At 39.0% G+C, this 17637-nt stretch overlaps 1 protein-coding gene across 1 annotated transcript in view; it reads right to left on the bottom strand.

Annotated features, from left to right (window-relative positions):
- LOC114661125 (ankyrin repeat and SOCS box protein 13-like) overlaps nucleotides 1-15401 on the bottom strand; it is a 41548-nt gene extending 26147 nt beyond the window's left edge. Inside the window, exon 1 of the mRNA XM_028814282.2 lies at nucleotides 15242-15401. Within this exon, the coding sequence (XP_028670115.1) occupies nucleotides 15242-15254 (13 nt within the window). The 5' untranslated portion in view covers nucleotides 15255-15401. The remainder of the gene's footprint in view (nucleotides 1-15241) is intronic.
- Between the last annotated feature and the right edge of the window lie 2236 nt (nucleotides 15402-17637).

The following is a 17637-nucleotide window of genomic DNA, read 5'->3' as shown; positions in this document are numbered from 1 at the left end:
TGTGGCTTTTCATGTCAAAGCTGTTCTTTTCAAGCCCTGCTACATTATCTTAATGTGATTCGAGTTTGAACTTTTTGCTGTTCAGCCACTCTAAGTGTACAGAATCTTCTGTCTTTCACCATGACTCAGTTGTACTTTATGTTAGGTTCACTAATGGATGACCTTGCACTCTGCTGAGGAATCATCTGCAACACAGTGAAACTCATGGACAGTAGGGTAGGTTATCCAGGTCTCAATTCACAAAAGTGTTCCCAAGTAATTGTGCCAGCATCACCATGCTTTACCATTAATAAGTACCGGTAGTTCTTACTATTGAATGCATCCAATATGCCTCTGACTATGGTTTAGAGCAGGGGTCTCCAAAATTGTTTTCCCCGAGTGATACTTTTACAAAATGAAAATGGCCAAGAGATCCTCATGTTTTCTAACATTTATTCTCATAGCTTATTTCAACCCAAACAAAATGAATAAGCTTGTTTTACCTGAACATTTACAAAATGTTGGTGTCCACAACACACATTTTGCAATAAAACATCACAAAAAAATATTTAGTTCACCTGCAAGCAGATTTTGTATGTCTGTATGCATTTTCTAGTGTATCTCACACTATTGAATTAACACATGAATGCTGTCAAAACAAAACAATGCAATTACAAATACACAGTGTAACAAAGGCGCTATATTGGTGCCTGACCCGACACAGACTCACACTGGAGACACGTATAAAAATAAATAAACCTTTATTTTTCTTCACCTGTGAGGCACGTCTTCCCCGTAACTCCACAGGCACAACACAGTCCCAAAAGACACAAACAAAACACCACAACACTCTCCTTCGGCACCACCACTCCTCCTCTAAGCTTTGTCCTCCTCCTCCTCCCAATTCTGGCCATTGAGTGGTGGTTGCTGGGCCCTTTTATAGTCCACCCGGAAGTCCATCAGAGTGTGGCGAATACGCTGCCCATACGGGCTCAGGAGTCCCAGCTGCAGCACCCCCTCGCGGTGCCTGCGGTACCCAACAGGGCTGCACCCAACTCCAATTCCCATGGAGCCCTGCGGGAAACCGAGACGCCGTTGCAACCCAGGGGGGCGGCCATCTAGCGTCCAGGGGGAGGTATTGCACCGTCCAGGCTGCTCCCCCTGAATATAGAGTGAAGGGGCATCCCAGCCGTCTGCCACAACAGATATTACTTATTCATTTGTCATTTTGTTACATATCACTGTTTCATTTCACAAGAGTACACATATGTCCAGTTGCATGTATTTGTTTTTTAGTTAGTCAGATGGCTGGCACTGCATGGAGTCAACAAGAGAGGGAGGTGTATGGTGGAGTGTAGCCACTTAGGTTCACTCTTATGGAGTCATTTAAATGTTCATCTGTCAGTCTTGTTCTGAACTTTGATTTCATGACATTCATGTCAGAAAAGGCAGACTCACAGAGGTATGTAGACCCAAACAAAGCAGACATTTTCAGAGCTGCTTGGTGAAGATTCTTATAGTTATCTGGCTCTACTAAGCTCCAGAAATGCTAAGAATGCTGTTGAGACTTCAACTGCACATTATTTTGAAGGTTTACTAATATAAAATATATAAAATCCAATGTCTATCTGTCTGTATGTCTGTCCACTTTTCACGAGAGAACTACTTAACGGATTTAGATCGGGTTTTTTTCTATAATTTGCCTGAACATTCCGGTGGATTTTGCGACTTCTCTTATTTCGCTATGTATCATACTTCACTTGCGGTACAGATTTATTTGTGCAAATCCAAGAAACACGGAGCGGGCTGAGGGGAGGGGCCTTCCTCACTCAGTCGCCAGCTTTGGGGTGTGTTCCTTAATTCCGCTTAGCTAGCGAACGAGAGAACAATTGAATTCAAGTTTATTTGATATTTAAAATAAAGTGTTACTTAGGTCTTGATGAGTTTGAGTCCGGAAATTCTCTTAAGTATATGCCACACTGAAATGATAGATTGCAATTCAGATTGTGGATCGTGATATGATTTTTGGAAAGATCGCCCACCCCAAATTTGACTAATCAAGTTTTCAAATTTATGTAGGATTCATTAACCTTTTGGCGAGCTACTTGGAAAGGGGTTGCAAGCTACCGGTAGCTTGCGAGCAACGTGTTGGAGACCCCTGGTTTAGAGCATTTTAAACCTGTATGCTGTAAAGATTGTGTAGACTGTAAGAGCCAGCATCTGTTAAGTTTAAATTGAGTAGGGCTGGCCTTAATTGGTCTGACCAAATTATTCACTGAGGTGACCCAAATTATCCCTTTAATTGGACTGAGATTGTTAGTTAATAACCCTTATTTCACACTAAAATATCAGGTGTGGATTAACTTGAACATAAAATAAATTCAAGAGTACAAAATTGTAGTATTTTTTACTTGGGACACTTTCCCATATACAGTACTACTACAATCCATAGAGAGATGTCCAAATTCACCATAAAGAATGTGTATTAAAAGAAAGTCGGACATAAACTAAACACTCGCTTATAGTATTCAACTTATGTAATTAAAGATTCTATCACAGAGCAAAAATATTTTAAATAGTCATGCTTGCACAGATCACAATCACTCACACAAAGAGATAAAACTATTCAATGACTTAGCTTGAACTTGTCAAATTTATTCTTTCACTCAGGTTAAAAGAATGTTCAAGAAAAACAGGTTTACATTACTTACTTAGGGAAACTCTCTAAAATGGCTTGAAAGCTGTAAAGGAAACATTTATAAAGCTAAGGAAAAATATCAAGATCTGGTATACATCTGAAGTGAAAGTCACTTGTGATGACCAAAAGCATACATAATACATCTTGTTTATAAATTTGTTTCTCCTGAACTGCATCAAAACTGTATTTTTACGTTTCTACATATGCAGAACTACCAGCAAATATTTCCAATTGTACTATAAAAACAATAAGTTGAACTGAATTATTTTAGGTAATAAGGTAGTTTAATGGTTAGTGTTAAGTGTTTCACAGATCCAGAGTTCAGTGCTCTAGTCCTGGGTCCATAGCATATTCTACCCCTGCTTTGGTGGATCTTTCTCTGGATATTCTGGTTATCCTACAACATCTCAAAGACCTGTGTTTTAGGTTAATTGGCCTGAAAGGAGTATTAATTGTAAAGGACTGTAAACCTCTTCAGAGTTGGTTCTTGGCTTGGGCTAGGCTCTGGTCTTTATAAACATGAATTAGATAAGAAGATCAGAACCCAACCACAGGGGATGCACAAACCAGTGTGTTTCTTTGTGCCGGTCCCAAGCCCGGATAAATGGGGAGGGTTACATCAGGCATCCGGTGTAAAATTTTGCCAAATCAATATGCGAACAACAATACAAAATTTCCATACCGGATTGGTCGAGCCCTGGGTAAACAACGACCGCCACCAGTACTGTTAGCCAACAGGGTGCTGGTGGAAATTGGGCTACTGTTAGCCGAAGAAGAAAAGGGGGGAGACGTGTCCGGAGGCAGGAGGAGAGGAGGAAGGTAAAGAGAGTAGAACTGAGGGTAGGAACTTTGAATGTTGGCGGTATGACTGGTAAGGGGAGAGAGTTAGCAGATATGATGGAGAGAAGGAAGGTTGATATATTGTGTGTGCAAGAGACCAAATGAAAGGGGAATAAGGCCAGGTGGATTGGAGGTGGATTCAAATTGTTCTATCATGGTGTGAATAGGAGGAGAAATGGGGTAGGGGTTATTCTGAAGGAACAGTATGTCAAGAGTGTTTTGGAGGTGAAAAGAGTGTCGGACAGAGTAATGATAATAAAACTGAAAATTGGAGGTGTGATGATAAATGTTGTTAGAGCATATGCCCCGCAAGTTGGGTGTGCAATGGATGAGAAAGAAGATTTCTGGAGTGAGTTGGATGAAGTGATGAACAGTGTACCCAAGGGACAGAAAGTGGTGATTGGAGCGGATTTCAATGGGCATGTTGGTGAAGGGAACAGAGGAGATGAGGAGGTGATAGGTAGGTATGGTGTCAAGGAGAGGAATGAAGAAGGTCAGATGATAGTGGATTTTTCCAAAAGGATGGATATAGCTGTGGTGAATATGTATTTCAAGAAGAGGGAGGAACATAGGATTACATACAAGAGTGGAGGAAGATGCACACAGGTAGATTACATCCTATGCAGAAGAGTCAATCTGAAAGAGATTGAAGACTGCAAAGTGGTGGCAGGAAAAAGTGTAGTTAAGCTGCATAGGATGGTGGTCTGTAGGATGACGTTGGAGATCAAGAAGAGGAAGAGAGTGGGGGCAGAGCCAAGGATCAAATGGTGGGAGTTGATAAAGGAAGACTGCAAGGTTGAGTTTAGGGAGAAGGTGAGACAGGCACTGGGTAGTAGTGAAGAGTTACCAGACAGATGGGAAACTACAGCAGATGTAGTAAGGGTGACAGCAAGAAGGGTGCTTGGCATAACATCTGGACAGAGGAAGGAGGAAAAGGAAACCTGGTGGTGCAATGGGGAAGTACAGGAGAGTATACAGAGGAAGAGGATGGCAAAGAAGAAGTGGGATAGGCAGAGAGATGCAGAAAGTAGACAAGAGTACAAGGAGATAAGGCGCAAGGTGAAGAGAGTGGTGGCGAAGGCTAAAGAAAAGGCGTATGATGAGTTGTATGAGAGGTTGGACACTAAGGAGGGAGAAAAGGACATGTACCAATTGGTTAGACAGAGGGACCGAGCTGGGAAAGATGTGCAGCCAGTTAGGGTAATAAAGGATAAAGATGGAAACGTACTCACAAGCGAGGAGAGTGTGTTGAGCAGATGGAAAGAGTACTTTGAGAGGCTGATGAATAAAGAGAACAAGAGAGAAAGAAGAGGTTGGATTACGTGGAGATAGTGAATCAGGAAGTGCAATGGATTAGCAAGGAGGAAGCAAGGACAGCCATGAACAGGATGAAAAATGGAAAGGCCAGATGATATACCTGTGGAAGCATGGAGGTGTTTAGGAGAGATGGCAGTGGAGATTTTAACCAGATTTTTTAATGGAATCTTGGAAAGTGAGAGGATGCCTAAGGAGTGGAGAAAAAGTGTACTGGTGCCGATATTTAAGAATAAGGGGGATGTGCATGACTGTAGTAACTACAGGGGGATAAAATTGATGAGCCACAGCATGAAGTTAGAGGAAGCTAGATTAAGAAGTGAGGTGATGATTAGTGAGCAGCAGTATGGTTTCATGCTAACAAAGAACACCACAGATGCGATGTTTGCTTTGAGGATGTTGATGGAGAAGTATAGAGAAGGCCAGAAGGAGTTGCATTGCATCTTTGTGGACATTAGAGAAAGCATATGACAGGGTGCCTCAAGAGGAGTTGTTGTATTGTATGAAGAAGTTGGGAGTGGCAGAGAAGTATGTAAGAGTTGTACAGGATATGTACAAGGGACGTGTGACCGTTGTGCGGTCTGTGGTAGGAGCGACGGATGCATTCAAGGTGGAGGTGGGATTACATCAGAGATTGGCTCTGAGCCCTTTCTTATTTGCAATGGTGATGAACAGGTTGACAGATGAGAGTAGACAGGAGTCCCCGTGGACTATGATGTTTGTTGATGACATTGTGATCTGTAGCGATAGTAGGGAGCAGGTTGAGGAGACCCTGGAGAGGTGAAGATATGCTCTAGAGAGGAAAGGAATGAAGGTCAGTAGGAACAAGACAGAATACATGTGTGTAAATGACAGGGAGGTCAGTGGAATGGTGAGAATGCAAGGGGTAGAATTGGCGAAGGTGGATGAGTTTAAATACTTGGGATCAACAGTACAGAGTAATGGGGATTGTGGAAGAGAGGCGAAAAAGAGAGTGCAGGCAGGGTGGAATGGGTGGAGAAGAGCGTCAGGAGTAATCTGTGACAGACGGATATCAGCAAGAGTGAAAGGGAAGGTCTACAGGATGGTAGTGAGATCAGCTATGTTATATGGGTTAGAGACGGGGGCACTGACCAGAAAGCAGGAGACAGAGCTGGAGGTAGCAGACTTAAAGATGCTAAGATTTGCATTGGGTGTGACGAGGATGGACAGGATTAGAAATGAGTACATTAGAGGGTCAGCTCAAGTTGGACGTTTGGGAGACAAAGTCAGAGAGGCGAGATTGCGTTCATTTGGACATGTGCACAGGAGAGATGCTGAGTATATTAAGTGAAGGATGATAAAGATAGAGCTGCCAAAGAAGAGAAAAAGAGGAAGGCCTAAGAAAAGGATTACGGATGTGGTGAGAGAAGACATGCAGGTGATGGGTGTAACAGAACTAGATGCAGAGGACAGAAATATATGGAAGAAGATGATCCGCTGTGGCAACCCCTAACAGGAGCAGCTGAAAGAAGAAGAAGATAAGCAGATTAGAAACTGAATGGATGGATGAATTGTTATATCATAGCATACAGACCAACATATGAAAGTCATGTAACTCCTGTGTGAATATTGAAAATTTGCAGCAAGGTCACTGGCCAACAGCCTATCACTCAAGTTTATAATGTTGCCACTCATCTCTGTTAACAACACGTTTCGCAAGTTTATAGGATCCAAATTACAAATGCTGTCAACTGGGAGTGCACTAACCTTTACACTTAGATGATTTTGGGATGACATTTTTCATAACTTTTGAACACTGCTTGAGATCTAAACTCAGATCAGATTAGATAATGTTATCTAGGGGAAGATTTATTGTCACATCCTAAACTAATTTGTTCACACAAAGACTCATTTTGCTCAATTAAAATCATCCTAATCCATCTTTCATGATTCAATGGCAAAGTAAGCTCTTACTTTCAAGATTTTTTTAGAATTTATTTAAAATTCATAAATGCTACTGTAATTTACTCTGCCAGGTCTATGCTGTTTTAATATTTATGAGGAATCACACTGGGTCTTTTTTGCTACATAACTCTGTGTGTCTCATTTTAGTTTGACATTTTTTTTAATGTGTTTTGTTTTCCTGTCACAAAATAGTTGTACAGCCATGTTGCTTGCGTTTGTGTATCTTTGATTACACTGTGCATTATTGTATCTGTTTTGTTCTCTTAAATAAAGTAAAATGAAAAAAAATGAAATGTCCATGATTTCTGGAGCAGATCAAAAGAGGTCCCCAATTCCTTATGTAAAAAACAACAACAAATGACATTTGAAAAGTGACAAATATGGTATCTACTCCCATGTTAAATGACTTTCTATTTGCTCCTGGGACATTATTTGTAATATTTTTGGATAGACATTATATGCAGTCCCATACTGGACCTATAGAATATTACAATTATTACAACCAGGCAAAAGCCGAACCATTAATAAAAACAAAAAGACAAATGCATCAACCAACATTATGTAACCCGATTCTTAAAGAAGCTAATGGTCTACAGGGGGTATAAAATAGATTGTATTTTGGTATGCCAATTACAAGGTCAATCAGAGGCAGGGACAGGAGTTGGCATCACATAAACATTACTGGAAGATTGCAGTAATGGTGGTTAGGCACTGTCTCTATTATAAAAATTGCACTGGTGAGGTCCAGCAGGAAAGATAATGCAATGGATGACACCAACATACCTTTCAATAATTTCCTCTTGATTACTCTGTCATTTGTATTGTCTCCATTAGGAAGACTAGTGGTCTTCAGCCACAAAGTGAGAAGCAGGATGTACTACTGAAGAAAATCTAGACAATTCATTCCATGTGGCTTTAGCATGATGCCTTTTCACAGACAGTGAAGATAACAGGACAAGAACAAAATTCATAATGGATACTATGAATAATGTTGCATTTCCATAACACAGGTGTTGACGTGTGATCTGAAGTAATATTGACAAACCCCATGATTGATGTCATAGGCATTAGGATGTTTCTATATTCCACCCATCCCCCAATATATTTATTTCTCTAGACCTTCATGGATCATTCACAGAAGTTTAGGTAGCATTCTTAGTGGCATCATTCCACTATGACATATGCATGGTTAACATGTCACTGTGCGTCAGGATTTCCACCTAGCTAAGGAGATCAATTATTTGGAAGCTATCAAAATAACATAATTGTTTTTAACAGATGCATTGTTGAGGAATTCTTCATGTGCCATAACAGCAGTATAAACATCCTGCGGTCATCATGGTCTTTTTCCTGAGCACAATGCACAACCCTCTACTGCCAGTTTTGAGGGTAAGAGACTAACATACATTTCCAGGCTAGAATTTTTATGGCAGTATTAAATGTAAATTAGGACACTACATTTTGATGCAATGCATATTTCACGCCCTTTCATCTTTTAGCAATGTGTGCAAAACAATAGTGGCAGGATTGTTTGGAAGTGAGAGCTGGAAACTGACAAAAGAAGAAGTGCTGTAAAAGTAAACAAAAAACAACAGGTGGTGTCAAGCTTGCCCCATAAGACCCTATTGATTTCTAACCCAAGAACAGGAACTAATCCAGTGCATATTGCAAAAGCTGCACAAGTCCTGCTAGGTTTCTTTGTGATTAGCTGTAATTTATATGACAGCTGTCACTTCACAAACTGGCTCCTATGCCTTCTAAGAAGCACAAAGAGAGCATGTACAGCAATGGGTGCCAAGGAAACAATCACCAGCTGTGATCCTGTCATAACAGAAAAGCCAAACAAGTGGCTGATTTGTCAAGCACTAGTAGAAAAACAAAAAAGGGTAAGCCAACATGGCAAAACTATCTCATACTGACTGACAAGAAAGACCCATACTGACCTCTCTCAATACCCCAAATAATGCTAAAGATGTGGGATATATAAAAGTAGGGACCCCTTGCAGCCCAGTATGTTTAAGCCATGGGAAACCCTCAAAGAATCAGTTCTCTCTAGCAGTCTTTAAGAAAGCTGCTTCGTTTTTTTTCCTTTTGCTACTTGGTAGCCCAGTGGTTTTATGTTAGCTTGCTCTCATGCTTTGAGAATCCCTCTCCATCTCATTTAGGGGTTTAGACAGCCTCAGATGATACTGAGTTGTCTCACTTCTACTAGCAGCCCTGTCCAGGTAGACATGCTGCCTTTTAGCATTTTGCAGGGAACCTCTTATGCTCCTCTGCTACAGCGCTGGGAGCCTGCAGTTGCTTGCTTTGGGATGCTCTTCCGTGTGTTGTCCCATTGGGGGGGAATCCCAAAAGAGTTTAGAAACCTTACAGTGCGTAAAGCATTTTTTTTATTTTGTGTCCAAGTGTAGAGACTCTAGGCAAAAGCAACTGTCATTGGATAGGTTTCCTTGTTAAAGTCGCAAAAAAAGAAAGATTCCAGTGAGCCAACAGATAGCAGTGATTCCATTAGTTAGAGTGAAGATTTTGTATTAATCATTTTTATATAAATATTTGTGGGTTGTGAAACGAATTATGTGAGTTTCCATTATTTCTTATGGAGAAATTTGTTTTGATATATGAGTGCTTTGGATTATAAGCACGTTTCCAGAACGAATTATGCTCGCAAACAGAGGTTCCACTGTATTCCTAAAAAGAAAAAATGAAAATTGAGAAATAAGTACATTTATGTAAGACGGATCACAGAGTTTTAATGGGTAGTAATAATAATAACTCTTTACATTTATATAGCATTTTCTCGCTACTCAAAATGCTTCCATGCAGGGAGGACCTGGGACGCGAACCCATGATCTCCATTTTGCAAGGCAGTCTACTTGCATGTCCAGCCAATATTCACCCCATGACCATTCTCCGACAAACAAGAATGTAAATACATAACCACAATATACGAACTTAAGTGAATATATATATATATATATATATATATATATATATATATATATATATATATATATATATATATATATATATATATATATATATATATATATATATATATATATATATATATATATATATATATATATATATATATATATATATATGGCGGCACGGTGGCGCAGTGGGTAGCGCTGCTGCCTCGCAGTTGGGTGATCTGGGGACCTGGGTTCGATTCCCGGGTCCTCCCTGCGTGGAGTTTGCATGTTCTCCCCGTGTCTGCGTGGGTTTCCTCCGGGGGCTCCGGTTTCCTCCCACAGTCCAAAGACATGCGGGTTAGGTGGATTGGCGATTCTACATTGGCCCTAGTGTGTGCTTGGTGTGTGGGTGTGTTTGTGTGTGTCCTGCGGTGGGTTGGCACCCTGCCCAGGATTGTTTCCTGCCTTGTGCCCTGTGTTGGCTGGGATTGGCTCCAGCAGACCCCCGTGACCCTGTGTTCGGATTCAGCGGGTTGGAAAATGGATGGATGGATGGATGGATATATATATATATATATATATATATATATATATATATATATATATATATATGCGCTGTACCTGTATATTAACAGTTTAGGATTTGTAAAGAATATATAAGTAAGGCAAAAATACAAAATGCCACATTTTACATTAAGTTATTTCTGTTTGCATACAGTAAATGCTGTATATGCACACACAGAGAGGTACAAATACACATTAATACTAGAATAATACCACCTTCTCAGCTGCAAAGCCCTGTTTTGACATCTCCTCCCAAAGTACTTTTGGTGTTTTCATCCATTTCATTTTCTATTTTAATACAAGTATAGATTTATTTACTGCCTTGCCATCTATGCTGCCGCAGTAGGCTCTGGCCCCCACAGCCTGAATGAGTTAAGCAGGTAAGAGAATGTTGCATCATATTAAGCTATGTTCACATAACAGTTTATTACAGGGCTTAGAACTGCAAGTGCATTTTATAAAAATAAATTTAATTGAATTTTAATAGTTCCACAAACCTTTTCTAAGCTTTTTTACAAAACATTAATTCACAATGTCTAAACATTCTGAACTCAGAAATTGTCAAACCCATTGAGTAAGAGGCTCAAGTACACATAGAAATTTAGCCCTAGGAAAACAAATTTGAACAAAAATCCAGTACTAAAGATTACTTTTGCCCTTGATGTTCCCATTATACAATAAATCAGTTCCTTTTCAAGCTCTTAGTTATTTGGATAATTTTAACAAATTATTGGACTTTTACTAATATTAATAGCTAGAGGAGGAACTTAGTGCAGTTGCTTATCTACTTTCATTGAGTAATACTCATTGTGATTTTATGCCAGCAATGGTGTTTTGCATTCATACTTTTACCTCTTTTGGTAATTTTAGTTTATTTTAATTCATATGCAGTATTGGCATTTAGTGGGTAACTGTGTGGTATGGCATTGCTACTATAGTTGAGAAACAGGAGATTGTATTTACTGCACTAAATCTTGTACTTGTTGGGGTGGTTGTTTTTTTTTTTTTTTTTCAGAATCCCTTTTGTTATTTAAAAAAAAATCCTAGTTTTACATTCAAAAAAACTTCCATTATATAATTATTCCATATTTCTCTGACATTACAATTTATCAGTAAAACTCCAAACATGTTCCCCATCCTGGTCTTAACAGCCAACAATTTTACCTTGAGACAGACAGAGATTTTAACTGTCTATCAAGTACTTCTCTTAAAAATGGTAGGTTTAAGAAATATGAACAACAGTTAGTCACAGACCCTCCACAACTAACATTAGCACATCAATCAACTTTAACATCACTTGAATTGGACTCCGCTCTCTATGAAAGTTATTGAGCCACCACATGCATATTTGGGCTACATTTTTAACTACAAGATATTGTAAAGTGCTGTTAAAAATGTCTATTTCATGTAGTCTACTAATTCACATCATTGCATATATTATATGAATGTGACCTTTTGTTACAAATATTTAATAAACAAAAATGTGATAACTAACTCTTTGATAAACTAACTAAAAAATGTAAAATGCACCAATTTTCAAATCAGTTAACTACGTCCCCAAACACACATGAATGTTACGCCATGCATACACTTCCTAACATATTTTTTGTAATACTTGAATACTAGAGCTCACTCAGATTTATTCTGATTATTACTAAGACAGCACTATAACAGCTTCAGTTACAGGCTATCTACCCACCCTAATTACTGACTCACATACATTTTTTTTTCAAAAAAGTTTTTTTTTTTTTTTTTTTATGTACAGCATAATTTATGTGCTGAGGTGAATTTGCCTCACACTTATACATCCAATATTCATCCACCCATTTTTCACAGTTTTTTTCCTGTTTGTGGTCACAACCAGCAGGAGAACTATATCCAATAATAATTCAAAATACAATCGTTACTTACACATATAAAGTAAAGGCACAACTTCTACTTATCTATTAGATTGATATTTTGTATCTGAATGTATGCATGTCTGCACCAGGTCCACATATTTTCCGCATTAAAATAAAAAGAATGGCATGGACTATTATGCTGTAGCTCAGGAGTGTCAAATTCATTGTTTTTTAACTGTTGGAAAAACAAAACAATTAATGGGTCTAAGTATTTAAAATCAAATTAAATAAATTTAAGGCAGAGGAAATCTGTTCATTTGGCAGCAATAATTGGTTACTAACCAACTAAGAAACTGGCTGGAATGAAGGCCTGCAGCCACTGCAGCCATCCAGGATTTGAGTTTGACACTCTTGTTCTAGTTCAGGGGTGGCAAACTCCGATCCTGGAGATCCACAGTAGCTACAGGTTTTCATTCTATTTTCTTAATTAGTGACTAGTTTTTGCTACTAACTAACTTCATTTCATTGATTTGCTATTTAAGACTCAGACCCTTTAAATCAGGACTGAGAAAATTCTCCCCTGGAGGGCCACAGTAGTTTCAGGTTTTTGTTCCAACTCAATTGATTCATAAGAAATCTTTCACTGCTGGTGAAGCACTTATTGCTCAAGCTGCATTTTTCTGTTTCATTTTAGTTTTCACACTTGTTATGATTTTGAACCCTTCATTGCTTATTTTAGTCTTACATAGCTGTACTTATTGTTTTAAATGCTCCTTATTAACAATAACATGCAATATATAAAGGAATCACCAGTTCTATATCTAGCTTGTCTCCATTTCCACCATTGTGTATTCATCATTCACTATTTGGTTTAATTACTCAGAAGGAAACTGAAGAGAAAGTGAAGAAAATTATTCCTCCGTTTTGGGCATCAAATCACTTGGATGATACATGTATCACTAGGAAAGAAAAAAAATCTGTGATTTAAGAATGAACTGACATGGTAGAGTTAAAACACTAACAAGCCATGAAATAAAATAAGATCTGTTATTGGTGAGGACTGGCTTCTAATTAAGTAACTGGGGTGGAACAAAACCCTGAAGCCACGGTTTCTCTTTAGGATAGGAATTGGCCATACCTGCTCTAGTTAATCTGTTCATTTTAATTTTTACCCATCTAGTTCTTCACAGTAACACACATCATACAAGAATCATTACTAAATGGGAGGCCCTTTAATCTCAGGGCACAAATAAACACTTTAAATGGGGTCAGTTGTCACTGCGCTTAGAAGTACGGTATGTCTTTTCACTACAGGAAGAAGTTAGAGTTCATTCAGGAAACTACAGCAAACATTGAGACGACACTTAAACTACAAATAGTGGCTAGCCAAGGCCAAAGATGAATGTGGGTCACAGGTTCTTAGAAATAGCAATACTGCGAATGTCATCATGATGCCACTCTTATCCTAACAAATTAGACCGTTATATTTATGAATGTTTACTGCCAAAAGCTTCTTCCAAAAATAAAATTGTGTACTACAAGATAGAGTTTCATTCAGAGAAAGATGATCTGCTTCAGCCTGGAAGTGTTCTTACAGTCGTTTAAAATTTCTTCTGCCCTTGGAATACTCAATAGCACTACATAGCATTACATAGCTTTAGTTACTGAGTTTCAAATCTTCAAGAGATGTGAACCATTTCTCAAACATTGTCTCAATAATGCAGTAATTGCATCATTTATTATACAAACCATAATCATTCAACATTTCAAGTCAAACAGTAATAAATAAAGCCGATTTGTCCTTCACTGTGGCGGTCTTTGTAGACCTAACAATGTTTATATAGGATTAAAAGTACACAATATTCACAAATCACCTTAATCCAATTCAGTCTCACAGAGTTGTGGCTTACCCTTTCAACACCGAGTACAAGGCACAAATCAGCCTTGGCCCAGAGTGCCAGTCCATCATACATCCCATTTACACACCCATCTACAAAAGACCGACTTAGAGTCACCAAGCAATCCACCACAAGCCTTTGCCATTAAAACTGGAGTACTCAGAGGAAAAACAACTGAGAGTAAAATGTATAAATTCCAACTGGCCATGGAAGTAAAGCTTTGGGCTTTTGGAACCATGAGGCAGCAGTGCTAACCCCTGCATTACCAAGCCACCCTTTTGACATAACATTAATGGTATTTTGTTAGAAATAATAGTAGAAAAGACTACAAATATCCACACACTTGAATTATGGGGAGGAACTTTCACTCTAATCTGATGAAGAATGTATTCTATGGTGACAGCAATTAAACCTAAAATATTATCAATCTCCAGATCAGCTTAACTTTGTAAGTAGATGCCTGCACATTTTTTAAAATAAAGTGATAGTGGGGATTTAACAAATATTACATCGGTTGTTTTCATAAGACTGTTCATAATACCTTCAGTTTGACAGCAACCAACGGAAATTCTAAAAGCTTGGGTCATTTTACATGTGCTGCTAAAGATGACAGTACCAACATTTTACTCATCCATCCAGCTAGCCCATCTGCTCGTCCTATTCAGGATCATGCGGTGGTGGAGCACAGCCAATCTCAGCAGCATCGGTCGTGAAGCCAGACCCAACTTGGGTCGGAACGACAGCCCATAGCAGAGCACGTTCGCATTTGTGTTTTGTCGACTTTTCAGAAGTATTGCTCCAGTTTTGCGCATAACTGCAATGGAAACGCGTTTAGTACTCTTTGCCATATGGAAAGAAAACTGGAGAAAACCCCAGCTACAACAAATATTTTTCAGTAGTCATAAAGGGTCCCCACGACCATAATGGACCCAATGGTTTGCGAATCCCATGTTAAAAATGTATAGTACTCTGAGCTGGTCTCAGCTCACACCAATTAAACATTATTTTCCATCAGCGTTTTTTTTAATCCAAAGCCATTCAACTTGCACTAATAGACGTACTTTAACAGATTTTTTTGCAAAATTGTCAACATTAAATATGTCGTCGTCTCTTAAATAGGTAAAAAAAAGAAAGACTTGAAAATGACCCAGCAAATCGTCCTAGCAGTAAAAATCATTACGGTACTTTGCGATTTAAAGTTTGTACATAGACACCTTAAAGCAGTAGCGGCTGAGTGACACTATTTCCATAAAGATAAAAACTCACCAATATCACCCATAATGCTCACACTGGCGACGAACAGCCAGTGCAAAAGTCACGTCAATTTAAGGTGTATTAAAATATATACGTTCAACATCGTTGCTGTTTCTTGATGTCATCTGTTTTTATTACTGTCTACTTGCGTCACGGCAAACTGCGGAGGTCAAAGTTTTCACGAGTCTTAGCTAAATGAATCTTGGGACTTGTCGTTTATATGGGACTGCGAATCTTAACGGAAGCCATTACAGGCATTCAATCGTCTACTTCGATACTGCCAAATAAATATCTAAATAACAACACATATATACAACCAGAATGTATTTTCTATTAAAGAGAAAATTATTTTAGAATGGAAGAATGTACTGTCCATCACATTTACTATAAATGAATGAGATAAAAAAATGATTGACGCACACATTAACCAATAAGTGTTCTACAGGGGCGGTCACATTAGGTATGTATTTCGCGTGCGTAGATATAATGAGTCGCGATATTGGAAGTAGCATATTGTCAATTAAAAATAGTTATGTTATTACCTTAAGTTGATTACTGAATAATTAATGTATGATTAATACATTTTTCATCAGACGAAAGTTCAGAGCAGTCCTCTTTAACTTGTCTTGTTTCTGCTCATTCTGTAAAATCAGAAAGACGCAAAAGTTTTCCTGTAATCGTTTTTTCATAATTAAACTAATGTTAGTATTTTAACTTTAATCCATGTGAAGATCCATTCACACCCTTTGTTGACAGCGGTGCAAGTAAACATGTTTGCATGAAATACATTCTGCCCTGTCTACCCTATTCAGTTCTGTTCAGTACAAATTTGTATAAACGTAGTTATGCAGATGCGCATGAAAGTTATTCGCCATGTTTTTTTAATGTCTTTGCAAGCCAGTGGAAAATCGTCGTTGGAAAATGCATTACATTTCGTTTAAAGTTTATTTTATTCAAAGCATTACAAACATTAGTTTTCTTTTTAGGTCGGTTAAAGCCATTACGAATGGCCAATACCGCTGCATTCCGCGCTGCAGGCTGGTGTGCACTGCATGCATTCTTACTAATAGGATCTTGGCAGGTACAACCCATTATTTTTTCCGTGAGCACTTTAAATGAACAGAAACTGGCATAACTAAATCCAGTCAACTTTATTTGTTTAATAGTTGCATTACCGCAGTGCGGCACTTGTCTGCTTTGCTGCCATCTTTAGACTTCGTCTCACTCAGTGTTACCGTGAATAACGCAGGTCCAACTATATTGGCGAATATACTATAACTCAGTAACAACTAATGAAACCATTTTGATTAAGAAAGTTTAGTACAATTCACATGTTCAAGTGGCAAGCCCATTCTTTAGTTTAGAACGATATTAATAAGGCGCGTACATATATGAGATTTAGTTTTTGACATGGGAAAATAATTTAAAATGGAGGAAATCGGCTTCACAATTGGGAGTCTTCGACTGTCCTAGCGACCCTGACGGGGTCCCTATGACAGAAACAAATTAAGGACGCTGTTCTGCGATTGTTGCCATGCCCAGCACATTTCGCTATGCCAGCCAGTGTCAGCAAATCGTATTAAAATGTAAATTCGTGCCGTAAAGAACGGATACAAGGAGGCACTGCTAATGTTCACAACGTGTTTTTCATTTTTAATTATGGCACACAAATTATTAGAGTAAAAATCCATCAACAGTTTTGTGCACACTTAAACGCACGCCTCGCTGCATACATTGTATCATGTTCGGTCCCATACATTTATTTATAATTTCGTCACGTGAGGGCTTGTGATGCCATATTATTCAAGTGTGCTACTTTTACGGTCTAGTGTGAAGCTCTGTGTACCTTCTTTTTTCCGTAAAGACTACCTGTTCAGCTTTAACTGTACTGTAGGCGGAAATCAAACACTCCCAGCAGGCCGCCTGAGTCCACGTTGTCCAAGCCACAGCTGCTGGTGACGTCACCTGGCAGCTCCCCAGTTCTTGGTTAAACTGTCTGCGTTTTGGCGATTCACAGTTCAGTCATCCGCACGGAAAACTGATTTGCGCCTATGTACTACACTTAGGTACATGATCACGCTGACATACTTAAAGTCTAAGTCGCCCTTTTTAAAGTGGCAAATAGATAAATCAATAAATATATACGGTGACGCGGTGGGTAGCGCTGCAGCCTCGCAGTTAGCGGACCTGGGTTCGCTTCCTCCCTGCGTGGAGTTTGCATGATCTCCCCGTGTGTGCATGGGTTTCCTCCGGGTACTCCGGTTTGCTCCCACAGTCCAAAGACATGCAGGTTAGGTGCATTGACAGATATTAAATTGTCCCTAGTGTGTGCTTGGTGTGTGTGTGCGCGCCCTGCGGTGGGCTGGCCTTGTGCCCTGTGTTGGCTGGGATTGGCTCCAGCAGACCCC

Source organism: Erpetoichthys calabaricus, chromosome 1 (genome assembly GCF_900747795.2).
Source record: "Erpetoichthys calabaricus chromosome 1, fErpCal1.3, whole genome shotgun sequence".
Classification (NCBI taxonomy): domain Eukaryota; kingdom Metazoa; phylum Chordata; class Cladistia; order Polypteriformes; family Polypteridae; genus Erpetoichthys; species Erpetoichthys calabaricus.
This window is presented reverse-complemented; position numbering and strand designations above follow the sequence as displayed.